This window comes from Opisthorchis viverrini, assembly GCF_000715545.1.
Source record: "Opisthorchis viverrini unplaced genomic scaffold opera_v5_131, whole genome shotgun sequence".
NCBI lineage: Eukaryota > Metazoa > Platyhelminthes > Trematoda > Opisthorchiida > Opisthorchiidae > Opisthorchis > Opisthorchis viverrini.
In genome coordinates, this window is record NW_008751784.1 from 1,218,042 (window position 1) to 1,240,864 (window position 22,823).

The 22,823-nt window shown below is 45.6% G+C and overlaps 2 protein-coding genes across 2 annotated transcripts; both read right to left on the bottom strand.

Annotated features, from left to right (window-relative positions):
• Nucleotides 1–1,737: 1,737 nt before the first annotated feature.
• T265_06288 (hypothetical protein) lies at nucleotides 1,738–19,356 on the bottom strand (the record flags this gene model as incomplete). Its single annotated transcript, XM_009171508.1, has 11 exons — nucleotides 1,738–1,894; nucleotides 5,748–5,814; nucleotides 7,661–7,736; nucleotides 12,909–13,014; nucleotides 15,211–15,411; nucleotides 17,160–17,275; nucleotides 17,367–17,448; nucleotides 18,844–18,914; nucleotides 18,961–19,059; nucleotides 19,105–19,174; nucleotides 19,318–19,356. 11 exons carry the CDS (start codon nucleotides 19,354–19,356, stop codon nucleotides 1,826–1,828), a joined length of 996 nt encoding a protein of 331 aa, XP_009169772.1.
• A 64-nt stretch (nucleotides 19,357–19,420) lies between these two features.
• On the bottom strand, nucleotides 19,421–19,754 carry T265_06289 (hypothetical protein; the record flags this gene model as incomplete). Its single annotated transcript, XM_009171509.1, has 3 exons — nucleotides 19,421–19,522; nucleotides 19,564–19,663; nucleotides 19,705–19,754. The coding sequence occupies 3 exons, from the start codon at nucleotides 19,752–19,754 to the stop codon at nucleotides 19,421–19,423; spliced, it is 252 nt and encodes an 83-aa protein (XP_009169773.1).
• Nucleotides 19,755–22,823: the final 3,069 nt, after the last annotated feature.

Consider the following 22,823-nt stretch of genomic DNA (forward strand, 5'->3'; position numbering starts at 1 on the left):
TGAGCCATTTCGCCCCCTAAGCCATCCCGTGTTAGGGAATCAGATAGACGGACGTGAAAAAGCATCAGCATTTCGGATTCGTCTTCTTGCATTATGGGGTTGGCCAATCTAGCAGTATCTCAGTCCTCGTGCTGCTTTCGGGCGGTATGGAAGCTAGGCACCAAGACGACGTTACAGCTGAAAGGATATGATTAGTATGGCGACCGTGGAGGACAACAGATTGAACAGCGGATTCCTAATCATTCCCCTGCCAAATTATTTCCCGTGATGGACATACCCGAACTAAGAACTCCTGATAGCCGACTGAATATGCTGGACTAACATTTCGTGACCGAGATTCGATCCTCATATGGGGGTGTTCAAACTGGTTTCTGAGAACCGGACTCCGAAATAAAGACGTGAAAAGTAACACATTCCTTTTTGTGTAGCCGTGCGTCTTCCATATTCAGAACACTGTTTTAGCTGTGTTCAACATTACAGATAACGAGACCCATGATCATGGTGTCAGGATCCTGAAAGATTTTGTTGTTCCGTCATAAGTACCACCCCAGACAAACCAATTCTTGTGTACCGGAGGAGATTGAGAGGTATATAGACAGGGCCTGGTCACACAACTAACTTCACTACTACAAAGAACGACTATTGCACAGCTGACAGAGGGTTCGGTTCCGGTGAACACCTGACTGTTTAGAAGCACAGAAGAGATAACGTATTTGAATGGGAGGACTTGCTCAACCGAAATTTCATTGACATGCTGGATTGGAAAGTTGGCTTGTACAATGTTCGAAAGTTTGCGGAGAAGTTCAAGGACTGCTTTTTTAATCGTTTTAAAGCACAAAATTAGCATCCGAGTTCAATCGGATTAGCGGGTATACCGTTCGCCAGTGTGACTCACTACAGAAAACCCTATTCCATGAAGTGTAAGAAAGCGTGATGAATGACTAAGACTGTGTGTCGAACTGACTTTGAAGCCAGAGATTCGGACGATGCAGCCGATCGATGAACGGAACGGGCTTGGACTGGTCTGGTGAGAAGAGTTCATCCAAGGCAACGGTGCTCTATTCAAAGGCCAGAGAAGAACTTCCCCTCAACAGGTCTGGTAGGTTGGTGCAACCGAGACCAGTTACTCCGGAGAGCGGCACCTTGTTGTTGAAGGGTACAGTGAAGCACAGCGAAGATCTTCGTAGCTATGGGAAATCGATATAACTGAGTCATTGCGCAACACACACAAACCCGGGTTTCTATTCTTGATTTGGAGGAAGTGGAACACCACAGTCTGAAGGCACAAGTCGGATAGCTAAAAGTGACTGTCATTGAATTGGCGAATTTGCCTCGGTCTAAGAGTGGGAGACCTTAATTTTCCTCATCCTATGATTCGACTTTTCATATTGCTGATAATTCGTAAGTAGTGCACTTTTCCGCAGTCCAAAGAGGCATTGTTAAAACGACCAAATAAGTGGGACACTGATCCGTTTGAGCAGCTGACCAGATTATTAGACGTTGATACAACAAAGAATCCGAGACTGGGCGTCATTGAGAGAAAACATTCGCGGCCAGCGTAACGAAGTGCAACGAGAAAGCTCACGAAAAATTCGAACCCAATATTAACTCACCTTGACACCCGTGGTTCAATATCAAACCGACAAACCACTCAAATAATCAAGCACTGAAAACGAATCCCCGACGCCTTCATACTAAACTATTCCGACCCGAACAAGACAGAACCATCAGTAGATCAAAATATATAATTGTATGTGCGAAGTATGTACATGCACCGTCAGTGCGGATGATTCTCCGTTCACTTCGCGGTAGCTGCCTCTCGCGATCAGACCAATTCACCACAACGTGCAATCGTCACTTGTTCCTTTGTTTTTCCCGATTTGGATCCGACGGCCTACGAGAAACAAAATGAATTAACTTAGACTACTTCAAACCAGGTTAAAATGTGAATAATTTCGAGTGGAACGAAATCGAGAAACAGCATTAATCACACATATGGAACGAGAGAGCGCGCAACTGCTCTTTACCCTATTTGATTATCATGAAGGCGCCATAGGTGAGGGAAACGCATACTAACAGACGTTCTTTGGGAGCCGGTAGATGGGAAACCTATTTTGCAATCGTGCAAGTGTGTCAACAATATGTTGGTGGGTAGATGAGAGATAAGAAACAGGTGTTATTGAAAGTGTGTTTATGGAATTACCAGTGAAACTCCTGGGGACATGTGAGTGGGTTGCATACAGTGCATGATAATCTCACCGAAACGAAAAAAACTAACCCACTAGGATGTCGAACTGGCTTTTAAGCCCAAGAACTCGTAGCCCGAAACTATAATACCCATCCGGTCTTAGATCTCCTGACGAATGAAAGGCAAGTTCAACCTATACTTCAACCGGCCGTTCCAAATAAGGCTACTGTGCGCCTTCCCATCTTCCCGCACAGCTGTCATCTTCAACTTGAAGGATGCAACAGTTCACTCTGGCAGGGCAAGCGACCACCACACAACTTGATGCGACCATAAAAAACCTGGGTACAACTGGTGTTAGGTTAGCGAGATTAAACGACGACCCAAGTTCAGTAAAACACCACCGCTCTTTTTCGGAAAAGTATTGATTATAAAAGACGCCTATATTTACAAAGAATTACTGACAGGCCAGCTTCTACCCCAAATGCGACTACGAATTAAGAAAAAGAAGCCAGTGTTCAACAAACCAGATATATTGACAAAATAGATATCTTAAGAGACCTCAGTTGAACCATTTGCCCATATGGAATTCAACTGCCTCCTTCACATGACTGGTTTCTGATGACCGCTCGGTTGTCCATTGTTCCCAACCGATACGTCTCTTTCCGACCCAATCACTCGAACAACCGAAATTGTTGTGAGTCATTAACGCCGAATACTGTCTTGAATACGTTGGCAAGGAAGTAAAGAATCTTGTTAAGATCATTATGTGAACGCGCTTCGCTCTGCATTGACATTTTCATTGCCTCGAATATAGGATGTCGTTCCTTAAATGCCAGTAAACGTACATCGATGCCCGTGGCTTGTAGTTAAAACTCACGCCTGTCGGATTGCGCGACGGACAACATACATAACGTGAAGTGTCATCATCCAGCCATTTCTCATCTACCTGAACGTTACCCCTACGTCTATGCTCCGCGTGTTCCTAAGAGCTCAGTCGCAGTATCCCAAAGTTCTGTGCACTTACTGGTTGGCTGTCGTCTTACATCGAGTATCGTCGCAACCTGTTTCAATATTCTTCCACCCTCGAATGCCAGGGGTCGTGGAATTAGTTTACAGGCTTCGCGCCACAGACAATGACAACCGTTCAGCCATAACACTCCTTCGTTGTGCCACCCGAAGGAAACAGGCACCCTGCAGTATTGCTAGTGTGCCAGATGGCGAGATGGCCCAAGTGGTTAGAGCGCGAATTTACTGACCGGAAGGTTCGTGGTTCGAATCCGACCTCCGTCACTCGACTTCCCCTGTCTAGGCTTGGGCAACCTGGCAGTATACTAGCCCTCGTGCTTCCTTCGGGTGGCATGGCAGCTAGGCACCGGAACGCTGAACGCTTTCTTTCTTTCTTTCTTTCTTAGGGTGCCAAAGCCCAAACAGAAGTCAAGATGCCGAGGTTGGGTTTGAACTACAGACATTCTGGTCAGTACTTTCGGGCGCTGGCCGCTGTACAACTAAATCGGGTGTTTCCGTATACTAGGCTGTTTGATAATGTCATGGACGCAAAACCAACCGACTAGATCTATGTTGCATTTGTCCATAGTTGAACCTGATAAGAAAGGCAAAACTGTTGTTTCTTCAGATACTGAAAGAACCAACAGCTGGAAGAGCATACCACAAACTGCGGACCACAGAATACCCGCAGCTCAAAAGTTCTGTTTCAACAAGGTGAAAGTGTACATTCATCGGAAACATTTTTAGACATGCCCATCAAATGATCACCTTAAACATTTGAGACAAAAGCAGAATACACCAAAGGATATTTGAAGTGAAACTGGTGCACCAATTCACTTATCAGAATGTACTATACACCAGCTGACCATGAAAGATGCATCCTTCTGGCAGCAAAGAAAAAGCACACATTCAGCTGACACTAAGAGAGATGACGCATCGAGTAAAGTCAATCGATTCTCGAAATGCGTCGTAGAATATGCGTCCTCTGTTGATGAGCTAATATGTTTAACGAAAACTAAACACATACCGCAGCCACCTACGTAAGACAGATTACTTATTCTGCACACGTCCAAGTGTGGCAGCCAGCTTGGTCGTACATGTGGGAGCATGTGTAGAGCTGCAAGGAAAATCCCGTTGACTTTTGCGTCAAAAATTAGAGCAAACAAATCGTCTTTTGTCAACTATTCGATCAGTCAGTGTTGGCAACTCCGACACCTTTCGGATACTCAGTCGTCAGTTAGGTTTGCTCTTTCGTTGGGTTAAGGATGCTGCCACCAGGCGGCTAAAGTCTGACCTGCATTCAGAGCCCACACCAGCGTTTCTCACACACAGATCTCACCGTTCACATCTTTTAGTACCTATGTGATCCTAAATTTCTCAAATCCAATCCGTTTCCTGTAGTAGTTCTCGGCACTGACATTCGGCATGCATTTTATTTCGTGCTGGCCATATCATAGCCATCACGATAAAAGATAGCTGAGCAGGATGTTGGGCGATTGAAAGTTCAGATGCCCTTGACGAAAGATTTCTTATTATTCGCACTCAAAATGTAGTTCAGTTTATAGCAGTAGTGATGAAGAACCCTAAAGGAAGTGTCGAAAAGGTGGTTGACATGTTCAGGTTGCTGAGGCAGAAGATGGGGTTGTGTTTAAAGTAACCTATCATGAGCCCTGGGATCAAAAGTCTGGCTCAGTAAGAAATGTAGAGATAAATGGATTTATCCTGGAACCCCATTCGTAGCATTAATGTCAAGATTCCAACCCACGAAACAGTTAAGTGATCCCGTCAACTTTGTTATGGGTGGTGAACTAACTGCCACGCGCAGGAAGTGGAGCAAAGATGCCTGACTCCTGAAACTTCTGTGCGCAACAGATGTGTTTGGAGCCGCATCGGATCTTGAGCAGTGGTGCACCTCCAGCCAGGTGTCACGGTCGACTGTCCTAACCCCCCAAAAGAAGACAGTACCGCTGCATCCACAAATACTAAGATGCCGATGGCCTAGATGGAAAATTTTGATACTCCCACACTCCCATCTTAGTGGACAGTGTGACATTTGAACCAGTCCCGTAATAAGTTGTTTCGAGTATGAGAGCCGGTCACACTTTGTCTGGCTGCTCCCCTTAGGTATTCGAGAACCTTGATTAACGACGTTTGAGCCAGCGAAGTCCACCAGTTTATTACAGCACTCAAGCCCATCGGACTGGCGGTATTTGACCGGCTTGAGTAAGCGGAACGCAACTAGCGTCCACATTGAAGTTGTTCACGATGTGAACATAGCAAAGAAATGACCATTGTTCGGAATAGTTGCATGACGCTAGCCTTAAGTCCTCAGTGGATGATGTGTTCGCTGATTTTGCCAATGCTGAGCCAACTTGATATTTACTGTCCCACAAAACATGACACGAATCTTATGGGTATTACAAGTCAAAAGTAACACAAAAAACATAGTTCAGTCAAAAATTTAGATGAACAGTACATTCTTTTCAAGTGATCATTGATCACACGCGTGGGGTGCATTGAAACATGTGCGAAACCGATCGGAAAATCTACTTACCTCAATCTTTTTCACCACATTCAGCCCTTCAGTGACACGGCCAAACACAACATGTTTTCCATCGAGCCTATGAAACGAAACATTGAACATCCAATGAATGGAGCAACGATATCCGAAAGAGTTCTACGTCACTTTCTTACCCGGTCATTTGGTTAACTCGTTAAGTTTATGCACAACGACCGATCAAGCTGCTGTCACAGTAAACCAATTGGAACACGGATTATTGTAAACCTCTGGTGATGAATAAACGTCTAATGATGGATTGGCGTGCACATCCAGACACAATAAGTGGAAAAGTAATGAGATAGAGGCAATAAAGTTTCGTCTCAACGTGAACGGAACATGGAATAACTTAAACGATAACACCTTGTGCTGCCAAGCCCTGAAAATAATTTTAATTATTGAAGTAGGCTAGGTTTCTGAAAACTCCACTCACATCCCATTTGGCTAATTCAGGGCACTATTGACCTATTTAGAATATCGGGGTGCCCAACCGGGAACAGAATTCCGCAAAATCACTTTAGAATGGCTACTAGAAAATGTGAGTAGTATAGTTGCGCTGATTAATCAGTCGGTTTCCACGGCTTTTTTCCGCGAAAGTACGCAGTCCCTATTGAGTCAAATTTCGCGAAATCTTGGAGTCGAAAACTGACCACACAACAGAACAACCAAACTTCATAGTAAATCGTGTCAAGATTTCTATCGAGACAAGTTAGAATTTTAGTCGAGCTATCCGAACCATGTCGGCGCAACAATGTCATATCACAAAAAGGTGTGAACCACGGGGCTCCAAAAATATCCCTGCACTATTTTATCGACAGAATAAGTCCTCGTAATAGAACAGTCGACCACACCAACAATGCTATCGTTTTTATTTTTCTAAGACTGGCCCGTGTAAACGGTCCGCATCATTTGAGGACAACAAAAATGGACAATCACCAACTCGTACCCTAAAAAACCGCAGATAAAGCTATGGTAGCGAATTTCCGGAATATGCCTACCTTCCGTATAAGATAATGCATTCTACACTAGAAACCTTATGACTTGGTGGGCCCATATGACTCATGAGATCCCAAATCTCATCGTAAGCACAATCCGCACTCGCAAATAAGCAACACATGGGAAACGACGGGGATGCGCAGCCTTATATGAGAGGCAACAATTATCTTTGAACTATTCTACCCAGTGTTTTAACAGCCGCTTAACTATCCAAACATCGGGTCGATTGGACGGATACGTCACGTGTGGGCGACGAAACAAGGAGGGCATGCCTGGATCAGTCAGTGTCAACCAATCAGAACCAGGTGTTTAAACCTCGATGCTTCTTGCCAGCTCACGAGGATACTAGTACAATCTTGCGGAGCATTCCGAATTCGGTTGTGATGATTTTCTCTTGTCTCCATAGGGGCTGTATCAAACTACTGTGCCTTTCGCTATACCACAGTGGACGGAACAGGAAGCCAAAGACTGGTGTTGCAACACCATCCGAGGCACACATCATCAGAGCATCATTCGCAGACTACTTCGCCGGTTTCTCAAACACCAAGGCTAGGCGGCCATCTTTCGTAGCAATTGAATGACATATGTGGAACGATATATTTGTAGTCTCAGAGCTTCAAACGGTTTTTCGTACCACAGTAAGCATCCCATTTTTACAAAAGCTCTATATACTTCTTTCAAAGAAACAGCCACTTCGTCCTTCGTCTGTAAGTTGGAAGGATGGATCTGCCAAACTAATTAAAGTCTCCTACGTTTCCACAATGACCATAACTATATCCAGTATGCATAGCATTCTTTAGAAGGCTGATAAACTACATCCATTCCCATTTTGGGGCAGGCAAATGTGATTAAAAACTGAATTCACGGTTCCGGAGAACAAAAGAAAACAGGTGACAAAAAAATCGAGAGATTACCAATCGCATTTGCTTGTGCATATGAAGAACTGCGATCCGTTCGTGTTCGGTCCAGAGTTGGCCATTGAAAGGGTACCTGAATGGAAAATTGAGACAGGGATGAATGGATGTTTGTTTCAACGAGCAAAGCATAAAAGCCACGCTAAGGGGAAAAAATACACCAAAAACTGAAGTGAAGAAGAATGGATAAATTTTCGGAAAACGACCTCCAACGAGGTGCGGTTGTTTGTAGACTAGTGATGGTGCAAAAGCAACATCAGATGGTCCGTCTGATAGTAAGTAAGATAGCTAGAATTGATTGAACGACAGATTCCAAATGCTACTGGAACCAAGCGGATAACTGTGACCGTCATCACCACTGGCATTAGCATAGGCGTGTAAGAGTGAGAATAAACATGCTCTGCAACCAAAAAAGCTTGGGGATGTACAGAAGGCAGATGCTCAAACAGGCGCCACAAACAATCGAGGCACCTAAACCTCGGACGACCAGGAAGACAAGTACGTAGATCGGTTGGTCGCCACTTTTTCCAGAGTATCCACTCTAGCACAGAGAAGATTGTGGGCAGAATCCTGGGTTACATTCCGATACATTCTTCACTGCCTTTTGCAAGGTCAGGTTTCACATATCTTGGTGGACGACAGTGGCCAGTAGCGTCACGGGTACAAGCCAAGACTGTTTTCTATATCGAACAGAACAAACACCAGGATGAGATACTTCGGCCATAATTTCAAAATGTGGTAAATCCGAGATAGAAGGCATACACATTAGACGTTCAGATTCACACTAGCAGCCGCTGAATCATGCGACAGAATTAGATGCACTGCTGAGGCTGTGGTGCGTTTCGCGAGAGACAGCTTACATTCCCGAGTAGCCAAATATAACACGCAATTGCAACAGTCATCTACACTATGATCACCAGCTGTGCACCGTGCATATGTTGTAGAGTAACTGTAGTTGCCAGATCTTTGCTCCGCAATGATCTGAGAAAACAGGGGTCGAAGGCCACGCACCTGAGGTAGTAGCTGATATAATTGACTCGTAAATCAAGGAGTGACAGCGGACTTCTCTCTCTGGAGATATCTACTGAGGAAGGTATGCACTGAAAGCAACAGCGTGGATGCGTGCGCGCCACTGGGTCATTTCCGTCTAATGCGTCCCGTCTGTTGTTACTCATCCAGGGAGACGAGAATGATTAACGCAGCCGAGTTCGCTGGTAATATCTTTCATATTTCATTGTCAAGTCATCGCCTAAACTCGCCTGGCTCGTCTCCACTCTCCGCGTAGTTGTGCAGAAATTGGTACTCCGAGAATATCGGTGGACTGACATCCAAGCGCGTGATCAGCTCATCCAGCCAAGGGTTTGCTACTTCTTCCGAAAACCATTGGATTTACTTCAACATGACTGATCCAAAACCCCTCCCCGAACATAATGAGCGTTTATTGAAGTCTTCAGTTCGCAGCTGCCGGATTTCCGAACCAGCTAACGACACAGAGTGCACCACTTCACTGTAAATGGATAACCTGTCTAGTCTTTGGCAGCCTGGCAGTATCCAAGCCCTCGTGCGCGACACGGCATGGTATAGCAATTGGGCACCGAAGGGATGCTACAACTGAGCGCTTTTTTTAAAGCTGGTATCACGTCTGTGTCACATAGGACGCTTTGGCCTTCCCGATCCGGACGGCAGCATTGTCTTTTGTGAAAACACCAAGAGTGACAAGGTCAACTAGGTAGAAAAATTTGTCTTCTACCTCAATCGATTCGTCCGCAAGCATGAGGTGCGGGGTTTGACTCCACCAGTCTTGCAGTGACAATTTATACTTTGCAAATGTGAATCGCACACCAAACTTTGAGACAGTGTTGTTTAGACTACTTAATAGTGGTTACACTATGGTAGAGCCATGTGCCATCTGCGTACTCACTATCTATTAGCGAGCGTCCTGGAAGCACTTAATCCTACAGTCATTAGAGAGGGTAGAGAGTTTTCCAAAATCATCTGAGGCTACTGGACATGCTGAACCCACACGACAGGTTGTCGTAGACAATGTTTCTTCTTAGCCTACAGTGCTTTCAGGAGGGCTAAGGGTCTATGGAGGACATCTTTGCTACACAAATACCGCCACACTACCCGACGACCAACAAAGTCAAACGCAGCTTTCGTGTCTAAAAGGACGCTTGCTGTTGGTTGCTACAAAGTGTCGCTGTTCGAAAATCTGTCAGGGATGAGGGATAAATATATGTCGCAACTAATTGCTGTCCCGATTCCAATGTCTCAGTGTCAGAAAAAGACTCGTCAACGAGGAACACAACAGCTTTATTGCGAACAAACGAGTGTGTACAATAAAAGGGGAATGGCGGCATTTAAAGCGCACTTTTGATCTTGAGTCCAGACTGTTCGATCGGCGTTGGATGAACACTCATCATCGTCGGTCATGCTTCTATGGCATGCCTCAACACTCATCACTGTCGGCCGGGGCTGAACTGACTGAGTGCTTGAACGTCCAGTTGGCAGCTGGCTTTTCTTGTCCACATGCTTGACGGCCTCCCTACTGCGATTTTGGTGGAGTACAAGGACATTAGTGGGTTTCGGGCTCTCTGGGATCATTCTCAGGAATCTGACCTTCCTAAGAATGTGTCACCGATACATCTTGTTTCAGAATGGAACCTAGCCTGGTTTTCATGCAAGTTTTCTGCTCTCTGTTCGATTAACCTTCGAAGGACAAAACCAAATGGCAACTTCGTCACTACCGACCTAAAGCTGCCATCTTGACTTCGTGGCCGAGCTTCAGTGCTGCAACGATTCTTCGGGATACACTCGCTAGAACTTGGCTTCACAGGGCAAAACCATGCCTGGAAGACATATGGGTGCCATCGAAACAGGAAAAGCGAGCCCGCGCACTACGAGTAATCGAATCACGAAGCGGTCAGGAGACCAAACAGTACTATCCTCTGTGATAGAATTGTGAAGGAAGTGAGGTGTTTCCCCCAGACAACCAACAAGCGCACATTTATTGAGGTAATGATGTTGTTTTTCTCCGAAGAACGGATTAGAAGTCAGCCCCAGAGGCCCCACATTCCAGTCGCCCAACATTCGACCATGACCACTGGCGTATTATCCAAAGCAGTCGAAATACGATAAAAACTACACAAGTGCCCTAGGCTACACCTCTTTTCAGAGTATGGGCAATCGAGATTCATTTGTCCTCACAGCTCTTTGCCGATGCCCCTTCCAATCCCCCCTCTGAAAAAGTGAGTTCAAAACATCTGTTTCAATACGATACCTTGTAGATGAGTCTATAGTGTGACTGTACACGCATCTTTTGTCAAACTCTGAATAGACCAAATCACCATACAACTGCGGTCTATGTCTGCTCAGTTAGTAAAGCGGATGAATGCAGTCTGGAAAATATTAATCCATTGTACCAACACTTGTGCAGGGTTGTTGGTCCTTTATCCAAAAAACTACCAGTCTAAGACAAAACTGAATGTCCATTTTGTATTAGGTGTTCTGGCGAATCAGTTCTTTTCGTATACGCTAATCTGGTGTGTACCGACAAATGCCCAAAAAGGGAACCATCATGTTCAACTCTTCAGTCGTTTCGGCCCGGGTATGAGAATTGTCATTCTTACCGTCTGGCTCTCAGTGCAATGAGACTGAAATAGTGATTACCACCTGAAGCCAGACTCATTTCAGACAACCCCACCGTAGTGCACATCAGATGCATGCGCTCATAGAAAACTAGCAAAATGAGGTGAGTTCCAACCACACACCCTCTGGCCAAGGTATTCTGCTCTAACCCTAAATTTATTTAGACCAGTATGGCAACGATGTCAAAGAATTGTAAGGTCGTTCTGAGTGTGACGAACTATTCAGACTTCAATGTTCGGGACCGAAAGATTACTGGAAAATATGCGTGTCTTAATATTGCCCTATCAACTGAGACTGTAGCATCTTTCGAGTACCTAGATGCCATGCCATCCGAAGGAGGCACGAGGGCTGGGATACGGCCTGGATACCCGAACCTAGATAAAGGAAATCGAGAGACAGAAATCGGATTCGAACCACGGACATCCCGGTCAGTAAAGTCACGCTCTAACCACTGAGCCATCTTGCCGTTGTGTTTAACTGAAGCAGTTCCTTCTAAACAGCCAGTTGCAGTCATCTGACAAAAAGAAGGAATCTACCAATTGGCGTTTAGGTTCCCGTAAGAGGGAGAAGGAGCATTCCGTGTCTTTTGAGCACATTACATCTTAAACTACTGACAACTTCTAACAGGATGAATGCCCATCTGTACCGTCGCGCTCATCAATCGAAGCTGAATTAATTTCCCAAAAATGCACATACCATCACATGTATTTAAGGCGGAAGTTAGTGTCGGAGGGACCACACAGAAAGTACGCCACAATCGCTTATCGACGTCGTATGTAATTTCAACACATCAATGTGTCCTTGTTTGCTCAGAGACAGTGTCACTAAGCAGCGTGGCTTCGTGTTTGCATCTTTCCATCTGGCTCCAGCAGGCAGCTTTGAAATATCCGTGATTACGATATCGGGGTGTTTTATTTGATTCGGTACTAACTGAAACGCTGACAAAAGTGTTTGAAAGTCTACGACCGATTTTGAAGCCTGAAACTCCTATCAATCATAATTCTTACCCGAGCATCGAACTGAATGGTTCTATGTGGATATTTAAGTGAATTCGTCGCTGGAGAATACTATAAGCCTCCCGTTATCACCATACTGATTTCAGGTCCCAGCGTCCTCGAGCAAGCTTTCTTATATTAAATGATTATTCTCTCGTAGTTCTTCATGCGGTTATGTGCATCCGTCATCGTCAATCTGACCATCTGTCTGTCGTTTTTTCTTGCTAGTGTCCAGGCTTGCATGTTATTCAGCGGTCTTCGGTGGGCTACGCCATTGGGAGGGATTTACGCATGTATTCGTGGTAGACGTGTAGCTGTTGTCGTGTGGAGGCTTGTGGCTCACACCGGTTTGCAGATTGGTAGTTAGGATCAGCTCTCGTACGACGGTTTGTAGCGAACGCGATCAATAAATGCGGTTGACTTTCACTGTTGTTCCCGTCGAAGTTTTCGCCACATGCACTGTTAGATCGTGGCGACCATTCGTTAACGCGGTCCTATAACAACTAGCCGGCGTAAATGTCCCTGAGAACGATCGAGTTCTACGAAAGACGAGAGACGGACAGACAGAACATTTCCACAGGCCAGCAGAGAAAAATAGGACTTACCCAATCCTTCATGACGTAGCTGAAAGTTCTCATCGTCAAACTTCCGACCGTAGATCGATTTGCCACCGGTTCCGTCACCTTTGGTAAAATCGCCTCCTTGGCACATCTAGACAAGCGATTTCTAGGTCAAAGGAAATGCGTCACTACAAACCGAATGCATTTCACTTAACTAGAGAAACATCTGAACTACGGTGAGACTACTCTAGACCCCTGAAGGGCATAACTGTATGTGTTAGGCTGCGGGTAACCTCCACCCTCAACTAATCCCCAAATGATGTTAGATTATTCACATTGCCTTCTATTAATTGTTATATTCGGAGATGACCATCGCATTCGGTCGGGTGTATACCAACCTAACTCAAACATTGGGAAATCGTCGTCACCAATGTTATCACGGACAGTGTGCTGGTAAGCGTTGATTGTGTTGTCGGTCCCCCTGCTCATGCCTTCATCATGATTATTGGTCGATTCCGGAATTTTACCGAAAATAGGACATACGGAGTCGAAAAACCGGGATATGAATATGAATCGAAGACTGTCTATAAGTGGAGCGCGAGTTCAGTGACCGAGGGAGGCTGTAGCGACCCGGTCACCCACATACTTGACTGTTCAACTCACAGTCGCTCACTGGATCGCGAGGCTTGTCTTTTTTCTCATACGCACAAACACGTCGCATTAAGCTGACTCATCGGACATCGATTGTCTGCACCGCCTAGTCAGCGTAGCAACCACTCATGTGCCGACGCGCCCACCTATACGCACTGGGACCTACATAAAGAGAAACCGAACCCAGTCAGAACACAGACTCGCGCGCGCGCAGGGAGCAAGGAGTTAGCCAAACACTCCAAGTCCACGGACAATCATGGAACACGTGTAGCAGCCATACTGCGAAGAAAACAGGTTACCGCCGTCTGGACTTTCACCAAGGAACTCTCACATACGATAAGTTCCTTTTTGACTTGCTCCCATTTCGCATTGTATTCATTTTTATACGTGTCGCAACCATTTTAAAAAATCTTATTAGTGCACATTCACCTTCTGATTTGTATTGTGGCTATCACCACCTGTGCACTAACAAGGCCACAAACTGAATCGAAATATCCAGGTTTGGAATCAAAGAGGACAGATCGCTTCAGCCAGAGGCCAACATCTTTGACAGCGTTCCCTCTAGAACCGCGGTTTTTCCGCTTGTTTTCTTACTCGAATCCTTGTGTTGCCCACATCACTTTCAGAACTTCGGCAATCCAAGCTGTCAAACTTTTAGCTCTATATGTTTTGGGGTATACCACGGGAAAATAGTTTTTTTCTCTACAGAGCACTGCCCCTTGCTGTTCCGCGCAGAAAGATTGTGCCGCATTCCAACGAACAGCCGAAAGCAAAGTGAGCGGCGTTGTGCAAAATGAAGCTCAACTAAACGGTGTGCTCTAATCATTCATCACTAAAGACGGAATACAGGTGACCTTACAATCAATACCTTCGGTCAAAAAGGTGAATATTGTTTGGGATACAAGTTGGGTGAATTAGGACCTGTTGGTATAACTGGGACCACTTTGTTAAGCGATTTCAGTCAATGTTGATGCCATATTTTGGAATTCACACCTCCAGTGCTTCTCCTTCTCCTCTCGTCCCGGGTCGTCAGTGGAAATCGCGTTTACGTTTTTCTACATGTGAGCATGGAAGTATTCGTCCGGCCTTAGTCCGGTAGTTTAAAGTCAAATAAATAAGTTACTGCCAAACTATCCGTGTACGTTTGACGTATCTGAATTACTCCGTACACTGGCGAAAAATATCTCTCATGGGGTCCTACGGCGGAAGGATTCTCGAGCGATTCAAAGTGTGAATGAGATAAAGGGCTACCCGAATGCAGACGATCTTATTCAGATAGTCGATTTCAGATGATCCATTTTCTTCCAGTGGCCGAATTGGCCACAGAAGAAAACTCACTCGCATCGAAAAAGCAAACCATTTCGTTTAGCTGATAAGTGTTTCTCGTGCATAACTTCCGAAAAAGTGAGAACACCGAGACGCATCGTATTGTCTAACGATTGAGAAAATAAAAAAGAAATGGGTGAAATTCAAAGCAACAATGTTTCGCGTCTGAAAACAAGTAACCGATAGCCCTATACGACACTAGGAAGGTAGACAGTGAAGCCTCGTCAGTGGTAAAGGCCCACAACTTGATTAAGAGATACGGTTGTTCCAATCCGACTTATTTATTAGGTTGACTTGGAACAGAGCTACTTGTATTCTACATTCAAATACTGGAATAGCCATATGAAAAGGATACAAATCCTGGAATGACCCGATGAAACGAAGAATTATGATAGCCGAAACCACGTTCGCCTGTACACAGTGCTCGGAAATTCTCCGCCGTACGGGGAACAATGTCAGCGCGTAATTCGATTACTATTCGGCCCGAGTCTACGCCACCAATACGCATATCCATAAACACTTTGGGTAAATTGCGTTTGCCACGCTTGACTGCTGGCTCGCTCTCTTCTTGCTACAAAAAAAAGATAGAACAGAGTGAAAATCATTATTCACAACTATGATGCGGTATTCGACATGATAACAAATTGTGATAACTTTAACAGTGCGTGCTTTTCTCATCACTGCAGACCCTTAACGACTAGTGCTACCAATTGTGATAACTTTATGCGTGATTTTCTCATCACTGCAGACCCTTTACAACTAGTGTTGATGCTTTCTATGAAGAATTAGAATGTGTGGTACGCATTTATCATGAAGAGACTATTGGAGCTCATCCTAGTCTCTGCATTCCGCTTCTGCGTTGCACATCGATCCCACCATTGTATCATGCGGCTTAGAAGCGAAAATATCCAATCATTCCGGATTCATGAATTTTCTGCTGATATGTTCACATTCCCTTCACTCGGTCACAATACTGTTAGGCCGAACCGATTCCGTTTTCAGTTCACTGTATCAGCTATAAAACAACGGTAGGTTGGCTCCAGTTACTACGTTTCCGGTTCCATTGGAGGCAAAAGCATAATCAGTCGATTCGGGAAACGAGGCAGCTACGCACTGGAGGCGGCTGGTTTGATGCGCAAGCGCCACTGACTGCACAATTGAGCTATATCTACCATATCATTAGCAACCAGTGAGTTGAGACCTGGAGTTTCCATTCAGAGATGTGACAGCTGTCGAACCGACTGAGTTTACTGGTTAGTGTTTTCATAGTTCTTTGCCAGATCTTGGACACTGCACCTCTCAGTTGTTTCCAATAAGCACGGCTAGGCGAAAAGAGCTATGAGGCAGACGTTCCTCTGGCATGCGGGGTACCTGTTCTAACCAGCATAATCTATGAGGCTTGAATAACTCATCCGTCGGGAAAATCTGGTTCCACTCACCATTTTTAAACCAAACTCCTTGACTAATTACTACATAGATAGATAGAAAAACATCATCAGAATTGACAGCAATACATAAGTAGTACATATAGGCACCCAAATGACATGCAACTGCAACAAGCACTGAACATAAAAGGGGAGGAAGTGTCGTAAGAAATACCCCTAGGAAAATGGTCAACTAAGCAGATTGCCTACAGCATCCAGCAAGTTTGGGATAACCACGACCATATGTTGTTGTGTTGGAGTAGAACAGCATTGACCGGACAAAGCAATAGCACCCTTAAAAACCTTACCCTGACAAACCTCACGTGAGGCATTCCAATTGAGGAGTGACAAAATGCTCTACAAAGGGGAAGGATTATTATGGGGCCCGCTGCGGTTTCCAGTCAAGCACAAAGAGAAGTACGTGGGCCCCAATCAAGAACGCGTGAAACTTTGAAAGCGTGCACTCTGAAAGTACCGACTTCGTTCCGTGGTACCGTGTCATCACCTGCTCAAGGCCAATCTATTTCCAACTAAGTTCGAGGCGGAGAACAGCGGATGTGCTTTATAGAGCACACCTGATAGAAAAAGCGAAGTGGTCCGCTAGACCGACGATAGACCCTCGACGGTTTCTCACATAGGCAAACAGCCCACATGAAATTCTGGGTCTTTGACGTCAACTCCTAATTTATACCCAATAGCAACGCGTGAAATCTCAGTGATGCATTGTGAGATAACCTTCAGACAAATGGTCACTGATGAGCGTTTGCTGAAGCTCATGCCCATTATTTCGTTCTTTATCACAACGAAATGACACTACCATGCATTATATACACCGAATAGCTAACACAACACAAATAAGGATAAGGATAATTCCTAGTTGACTAGGGTCGCTTACTGCCATTTCATCAGCCGCAACTGTTCCTGCAGGGTGTACGACTTCGGGTTCCTCTACTGGCTTCAGTTCAAGCGTGGCACTACCGTATTTCTTAAGCCAGTTTTCATCCGACCATACTGAAGCGGAAAACAATAAAAATACGATAAAAGTTGTGACAAGTAAAAACAGAGACATTCTCTTCCACAAAGCATCACGAGTGCAACTTACCTGGCCTGCTCCAACCTTCGCGGATCCGTACCGGTCTCGCAACGTTTACTCGGATGGTCCGCCCGAAAATCTCGCTTTCATTCTGTAGATGGGTTAGAAAAGCAGACAAAAAGGGCCAAACAGACAGTCATCGGAGACTTTCCGCACGCCACAGCTACGTATGTGATATGCTACTGGCCAACATGAATTCAAAGGACTCCAGGGACTCTGCAGACGATTATGTACAACAGACAGGTGAAATAAACATTCAAGTGTGGCTGCATGATACTTAATCCAAACTAATTTCTCATTCAAAGTAAGCAAGAAAGGCAACACAGAACTGACACAGCAAAATGCTACGCTATGTTCATTGGATCTGCAATCCACTGATTGGAGTGCTCTTCATCCATTTGCATGTGAGTGTACTAGCGGCGCTTATCCGCATTCTCTATTCTCAAATTAGCGGAAGGCCTGCAGTCGGAGACCAAGTTACGCGTAGGTCAAGTGACATCATTTCGTAACATATTGCAGACCAACTGAAAAAGACTCTGTACAATAATGGATTCACACCATTATCAGTCAGATGAAACTGAAGATAAACGAGTCTCAAATGCATGTCTGAGACAGGTCACCTGATTGGCTCTGTTGAAGCATTCACACGTCACTGATACGCAAGGGAAAGCCAGAACTGCTAGCTTTCTGTAAACCAGATTGTGTGTACAAAAACTATTGATTCAAGCTCTCCGGCTACTCTGGAACTCAACCCAACCCAGTTCCGTCTGATGAAGGCAATGTGAAATGTCAACACCACCAAAACTGGGTTTTCAGACTGTTCCGATGAAAGTTTAGAACAATGTTGTTGACAAATCGTTTCATTCTCGTTGAGAAGGATTTCGGGCAACATTCACTGACTCTCAGTGGCAAACGCCGGTGTACGATAGATTTGGTGGATAGGGTAGTCCTCATACCGTTTCAAGATTCCTTCGAAACCGGAGTTTCGCTCTGAGTATTGAACATGTGTTTTGCGATGAGGGAACTCCGATCCCGTTACGCAAACGTGCTCATAACCGATAATCAGTTGAAGTACACTGGACGGAGATACACACCAATGACAAACTGTAACAACACCAAAGCTGTTGGCTTGGTAGGGAAGCACTGGCGCTGAACATTGAGGTTGTGCTGTCGATGATGACGGGCTAAGCCTCAAAAACATCCAGGGCCGGTACATTAACTCTGAACACTTGACTAGTTAAAGATACTGGACCCACCTCATCACTATCGGGTCTACTTGGAGATAGCTTTTGAACAGCTTTTCAGTTACAGAAAGGCGACTAAACATTCCTAGCCGATGTACAACCAGAGTCAGTTGTATGTAACCAGTGCGAATGACGAAAGGTAGAGCAAAGTGGAGGGGGTAAGAGAAGGCTCAAACCCATCGGCAAACCTATTCAGCGGATGGAACAAGGATCAATGGTTATCGGTTGCAGAAACAGCTTACCATGTTGTCAATAGCACTCATAGCATCCTCCATCTCCTCAAACTCAATAAAAGCGAACCCGCGATGTTTTTCTAGTGATCCAGTGAGCGCGTGCGCCATGCAAAATTTGACACTTACCGGTCTGGTAATCCATTGGCATGTTGATACTGACAATGTCCCCAAATGGGATAAACGCTGCCCGCAGCAGCGGTAAATCAACCTGGTCTGCAAGTCCACCTGGGAATCAAGGAAGCGAAATGAGAAAATCATCGCACAACATACCGACATATACGACCCGTTTGTTGACCGGGTTGTACGAACCTGGAGCTAACTGAACAGTCGGTAACTCTTCCTAAAAGTAAGAGTTGATCAAGTGACACGGATTTGAGCAGGTTATGAGAAAAATTCAAGCACAGCAACCAATAGACAGACAAAGAACGGGAAAAATAAGAGGTAAATTTTATTTAAGGACATATCGCGAACAAGTTACATCACCAAGGTAACGGCATTGGTTGTGGGTTGTGCATATAGCATATCATCAGCGCGCTTATGGATAACCTATTGGGTGATCAGATCGGATCAAAGAAGAGGACGAGGCTTACATAAAACCACTGATCAGTTGTTTTTTGTCCTCACCAGCACGGGAATTAGCATAGGTCACGAACGCACATATGACAGCGGTCCAAGCAGCCAGTTTCACCTATGTTGGAGACCATATGTCCTCTATATGGGAGAACCAACCTCAAACAGAAGTCCACACATGCTCAAAATCATACCGAAAAAATTCAGATAATCAATTGTTTGATCCAGTGGGGTTGCGTCGGAGGATAATGGAACAAACCTAGATTCGTGTATTGTCATGATCAGCTTACAGGAGCTCACCTCTTAAGTTTTTTCGGTCTTCGCGGATCGGTATTGACCACGCTAGACATTATTTCCGATAGAATTGAGCTGGAAGAAAGGCTACGTTTATAAGGCGTCACCAGACAGAAAAATGGGACTTTGATCTGAATAAGAGACAGGAAATAACAGAACTTCTACCAAAGAAATAGCAAGACCTATCCTCATTTCTGCAAGGTGAAAGCCAGAAAGCGATGGATTCATTGCTGACGAGTGATGGAGGCATGGTCAGGTGTGGTGCATTGCAAGCTTCACAGGTGATTATGAGCAACGCTCCACAAGACAGCCGGTGACTCAGCAAACTTAGTCCGCGTACAAACTGGTGTAAGGGTACTGAGCCGGAAACAAACTATGACGGTCGGAAAGTTCACCGCTTTCAAAAACTCCGTGGCGACTTAATCCCGACCTAAGGCTGTCATATTGTCGTGGTCGTCGGGCTTCTGTGATGCAATGATCCTGCGGGTTATACTGGCTGGAACTCAGTTCCTGAAGATTCAGCATATCAGGAAGGCCAAAGGGAAGCAGTCAGACTAGGAGCAGCGAGTACCCGTGCTGCGAGTAATCGGATTTCGTATTTCACACTCCTCTGCGATAGGACTGTGAAGGCAGTAAGGCGTCCTCCCCAGGCGACCAGCACGTCCATATTTATGGAAGCAGCAATGCTGCGTTCCGCCGAATAAGGACGGGTTAGAAAAGATCGACCACAGAAAACCCACCCTCCGAACGCCGAGTGGTTAACCGTGACCACCAGTGCGTTATTCAATACGGTCGCAATTCTTTTAAAACCAGAGTCCGGTGCTGCGCAGCCGCACCGGAATGAGACAGTAATGCCTTATTCGCTGCACCCTCGGGTCAGGTAAACCCTCTGCAGTCGAGAGCTTTGGTTGAGGACCCTAACCATCCTCCGGTCTAGGTGTGGGCGCCCTGGCAGTATCTCGGCCCTCGTATAAGCATGACATTCACAACTGACACAAACGATCACATTCAGTTATTTGGAGGCCAGCGACCACAAGAAAATTGTGAACTCAATTCGACTGTGTGGGCGAGATGGCCCAAGTGGTTAGAGTGCGAATTTGCTGACCGGAACGGCTGTGGTTCGAACCCGACCCCTGCCTCTCGACTTCCCCTGTCTAGGCTTGGGCAACCTGGCAGTATGTTGCAGTAGCCCAGCCCTCGTGCCTCCTTCAGCTAGCATAGCAGCTAGGCAGCGGAAGGGCGTTACAGCTGAGAGGTTTACCAGTTACCGATGGAGAGCCTCAGTTGAGGACTGTCGCTCCCTCTGGAGTATGCAACTTGACTGATCACACTATCGTGGGGTCCCAGTTAGCACTTCGCTTTCCGCCAGTATTACGCTTGCCATAGGAGAGCAGCTTCTCTAATCAACTTCGACAAGTTTCAGTAGCTGATCTGGCCAAAAAGCTACTGAAAATGCACTCATGTGGATGACGAAGACTGCTTGAAGAGTGAACGGAGGCGAGTTAGAAAGCAATACTCTCGGCTTTCAGAACTGTTTGTCCAGGCCATCTGACTCGACTGAATGAACACTGTATATTGTCGAGACCAACAAATCTTATTGCCGCCCAAAAGGTCATATCAGCAACTAGCGACTATGATGGCGCACGCACATCTCTCAACACCAAATACCCAGAGCTTGAAGAATGACAGAGAACACTGGTAGATTTCGAGGGCTCAGGAGATGGAGAAGGCTTTCGCCGCAGCCAACAGCCGCGCCCTGCTTAAACTGACCCGATCAACCGATCCGAAGGAAGCAGGTGTCAGTGAAACAATATGCGAAAAAGACGGAACAGAAATTCACTCCCTCAAACGTCGTCATGTGCAATGGGCTGATCACTTCGAAGAACAGTTCAGCTGGTCTCCAACATGAACGCTGAACGAACCAAGCGGGCCCGAATGGAACATCAACATCAACCCATCAGTAACCGAAATCCAGCATGTGATATCGATCCTGAAGCACGATAAGGCACCTGACCCGGATGGTCTGCATCCCGCACTCTTCAAAGGTGGTGAAGTCCTAGTGAGCAGTTTAACAACCACACCGCAGAAGATTTGGAACAAAAGCAGAATACCATCCTCGACCGTCATCCCGGTTTTCAAAAAAGGCACAAGAACGTCATGTGAAGACCATTACGATATAAGCCTAACATCATCTGCATCTAAAGTTGATCATTATCGGGAGTTGATGCATTATCGGCAGAGACAGATTCGTGAGAACCAGAAGGATATCGCCCTGGCCGAGGATGTATCGACCATATATTTACCTTGAGACGAATCCCTGAACAAAGCCACTCCTTCAAACATCCCACATTGGTAGCTTTTCTTGACCCGAGAGCTGCTTTTGACTCTGTCGATCGTGAGAAACTTTGGCAATATTTTGAGATCAAGGGGATCCTTCCCAAATTTCTATCATCTATGAGGGAACTGTATGCAAACTGCTGTGGGTGCGAACGAGTATACGGCAGACTTTCACCTGAGTTCACCAGGTCCAGTGGTCCAATACAAGGCTGCCCTCTCTCACCTTTCCTCTTCCAGACATTGAGTATGCGGACGATATTGTTCTCCCTGGGTCAGACCCTCCAAAAATGCAAACTTAAATAACTCTGCCGTACGGTTTGGCATGCGCAGCATACCTCCTGTAAGGTGTCCGTCAGGTATGCCCAATCTCTCCATTCCTTTTTAACTTCGTGATCAATGAAATAATGAGACGAACGCTGGAGGGTCTCCAAAACCCCGGTGTCCAAACAGCCTGTGAAGAAAACCTTGTCGATCTGGAATATGCAGATGACATCGTTCTCATCTTCGAAGAGGAGGAGAAGGCGCAGGTGTTTTTGGATGAACTAACCAAAGTCATCCTGTCTTTTGGTATGCATTTTGCACCCGCAGTGTAAGGTCATGCTCCTGGATATGCAGTCACTGAACACGTCACTTACAATCCAGGGAGAGATACTGGAAGTTGTGGGGCGTTTTACATATCTTGGAAGTTGTATTAGTTCTGATTGTAGTGTAACACATGAAGTGAATGCACAAATCTGCAAGGCTCAGGCCGTGTTTGCTAATTTGAGACACCCATGGCGTCAGAGTGC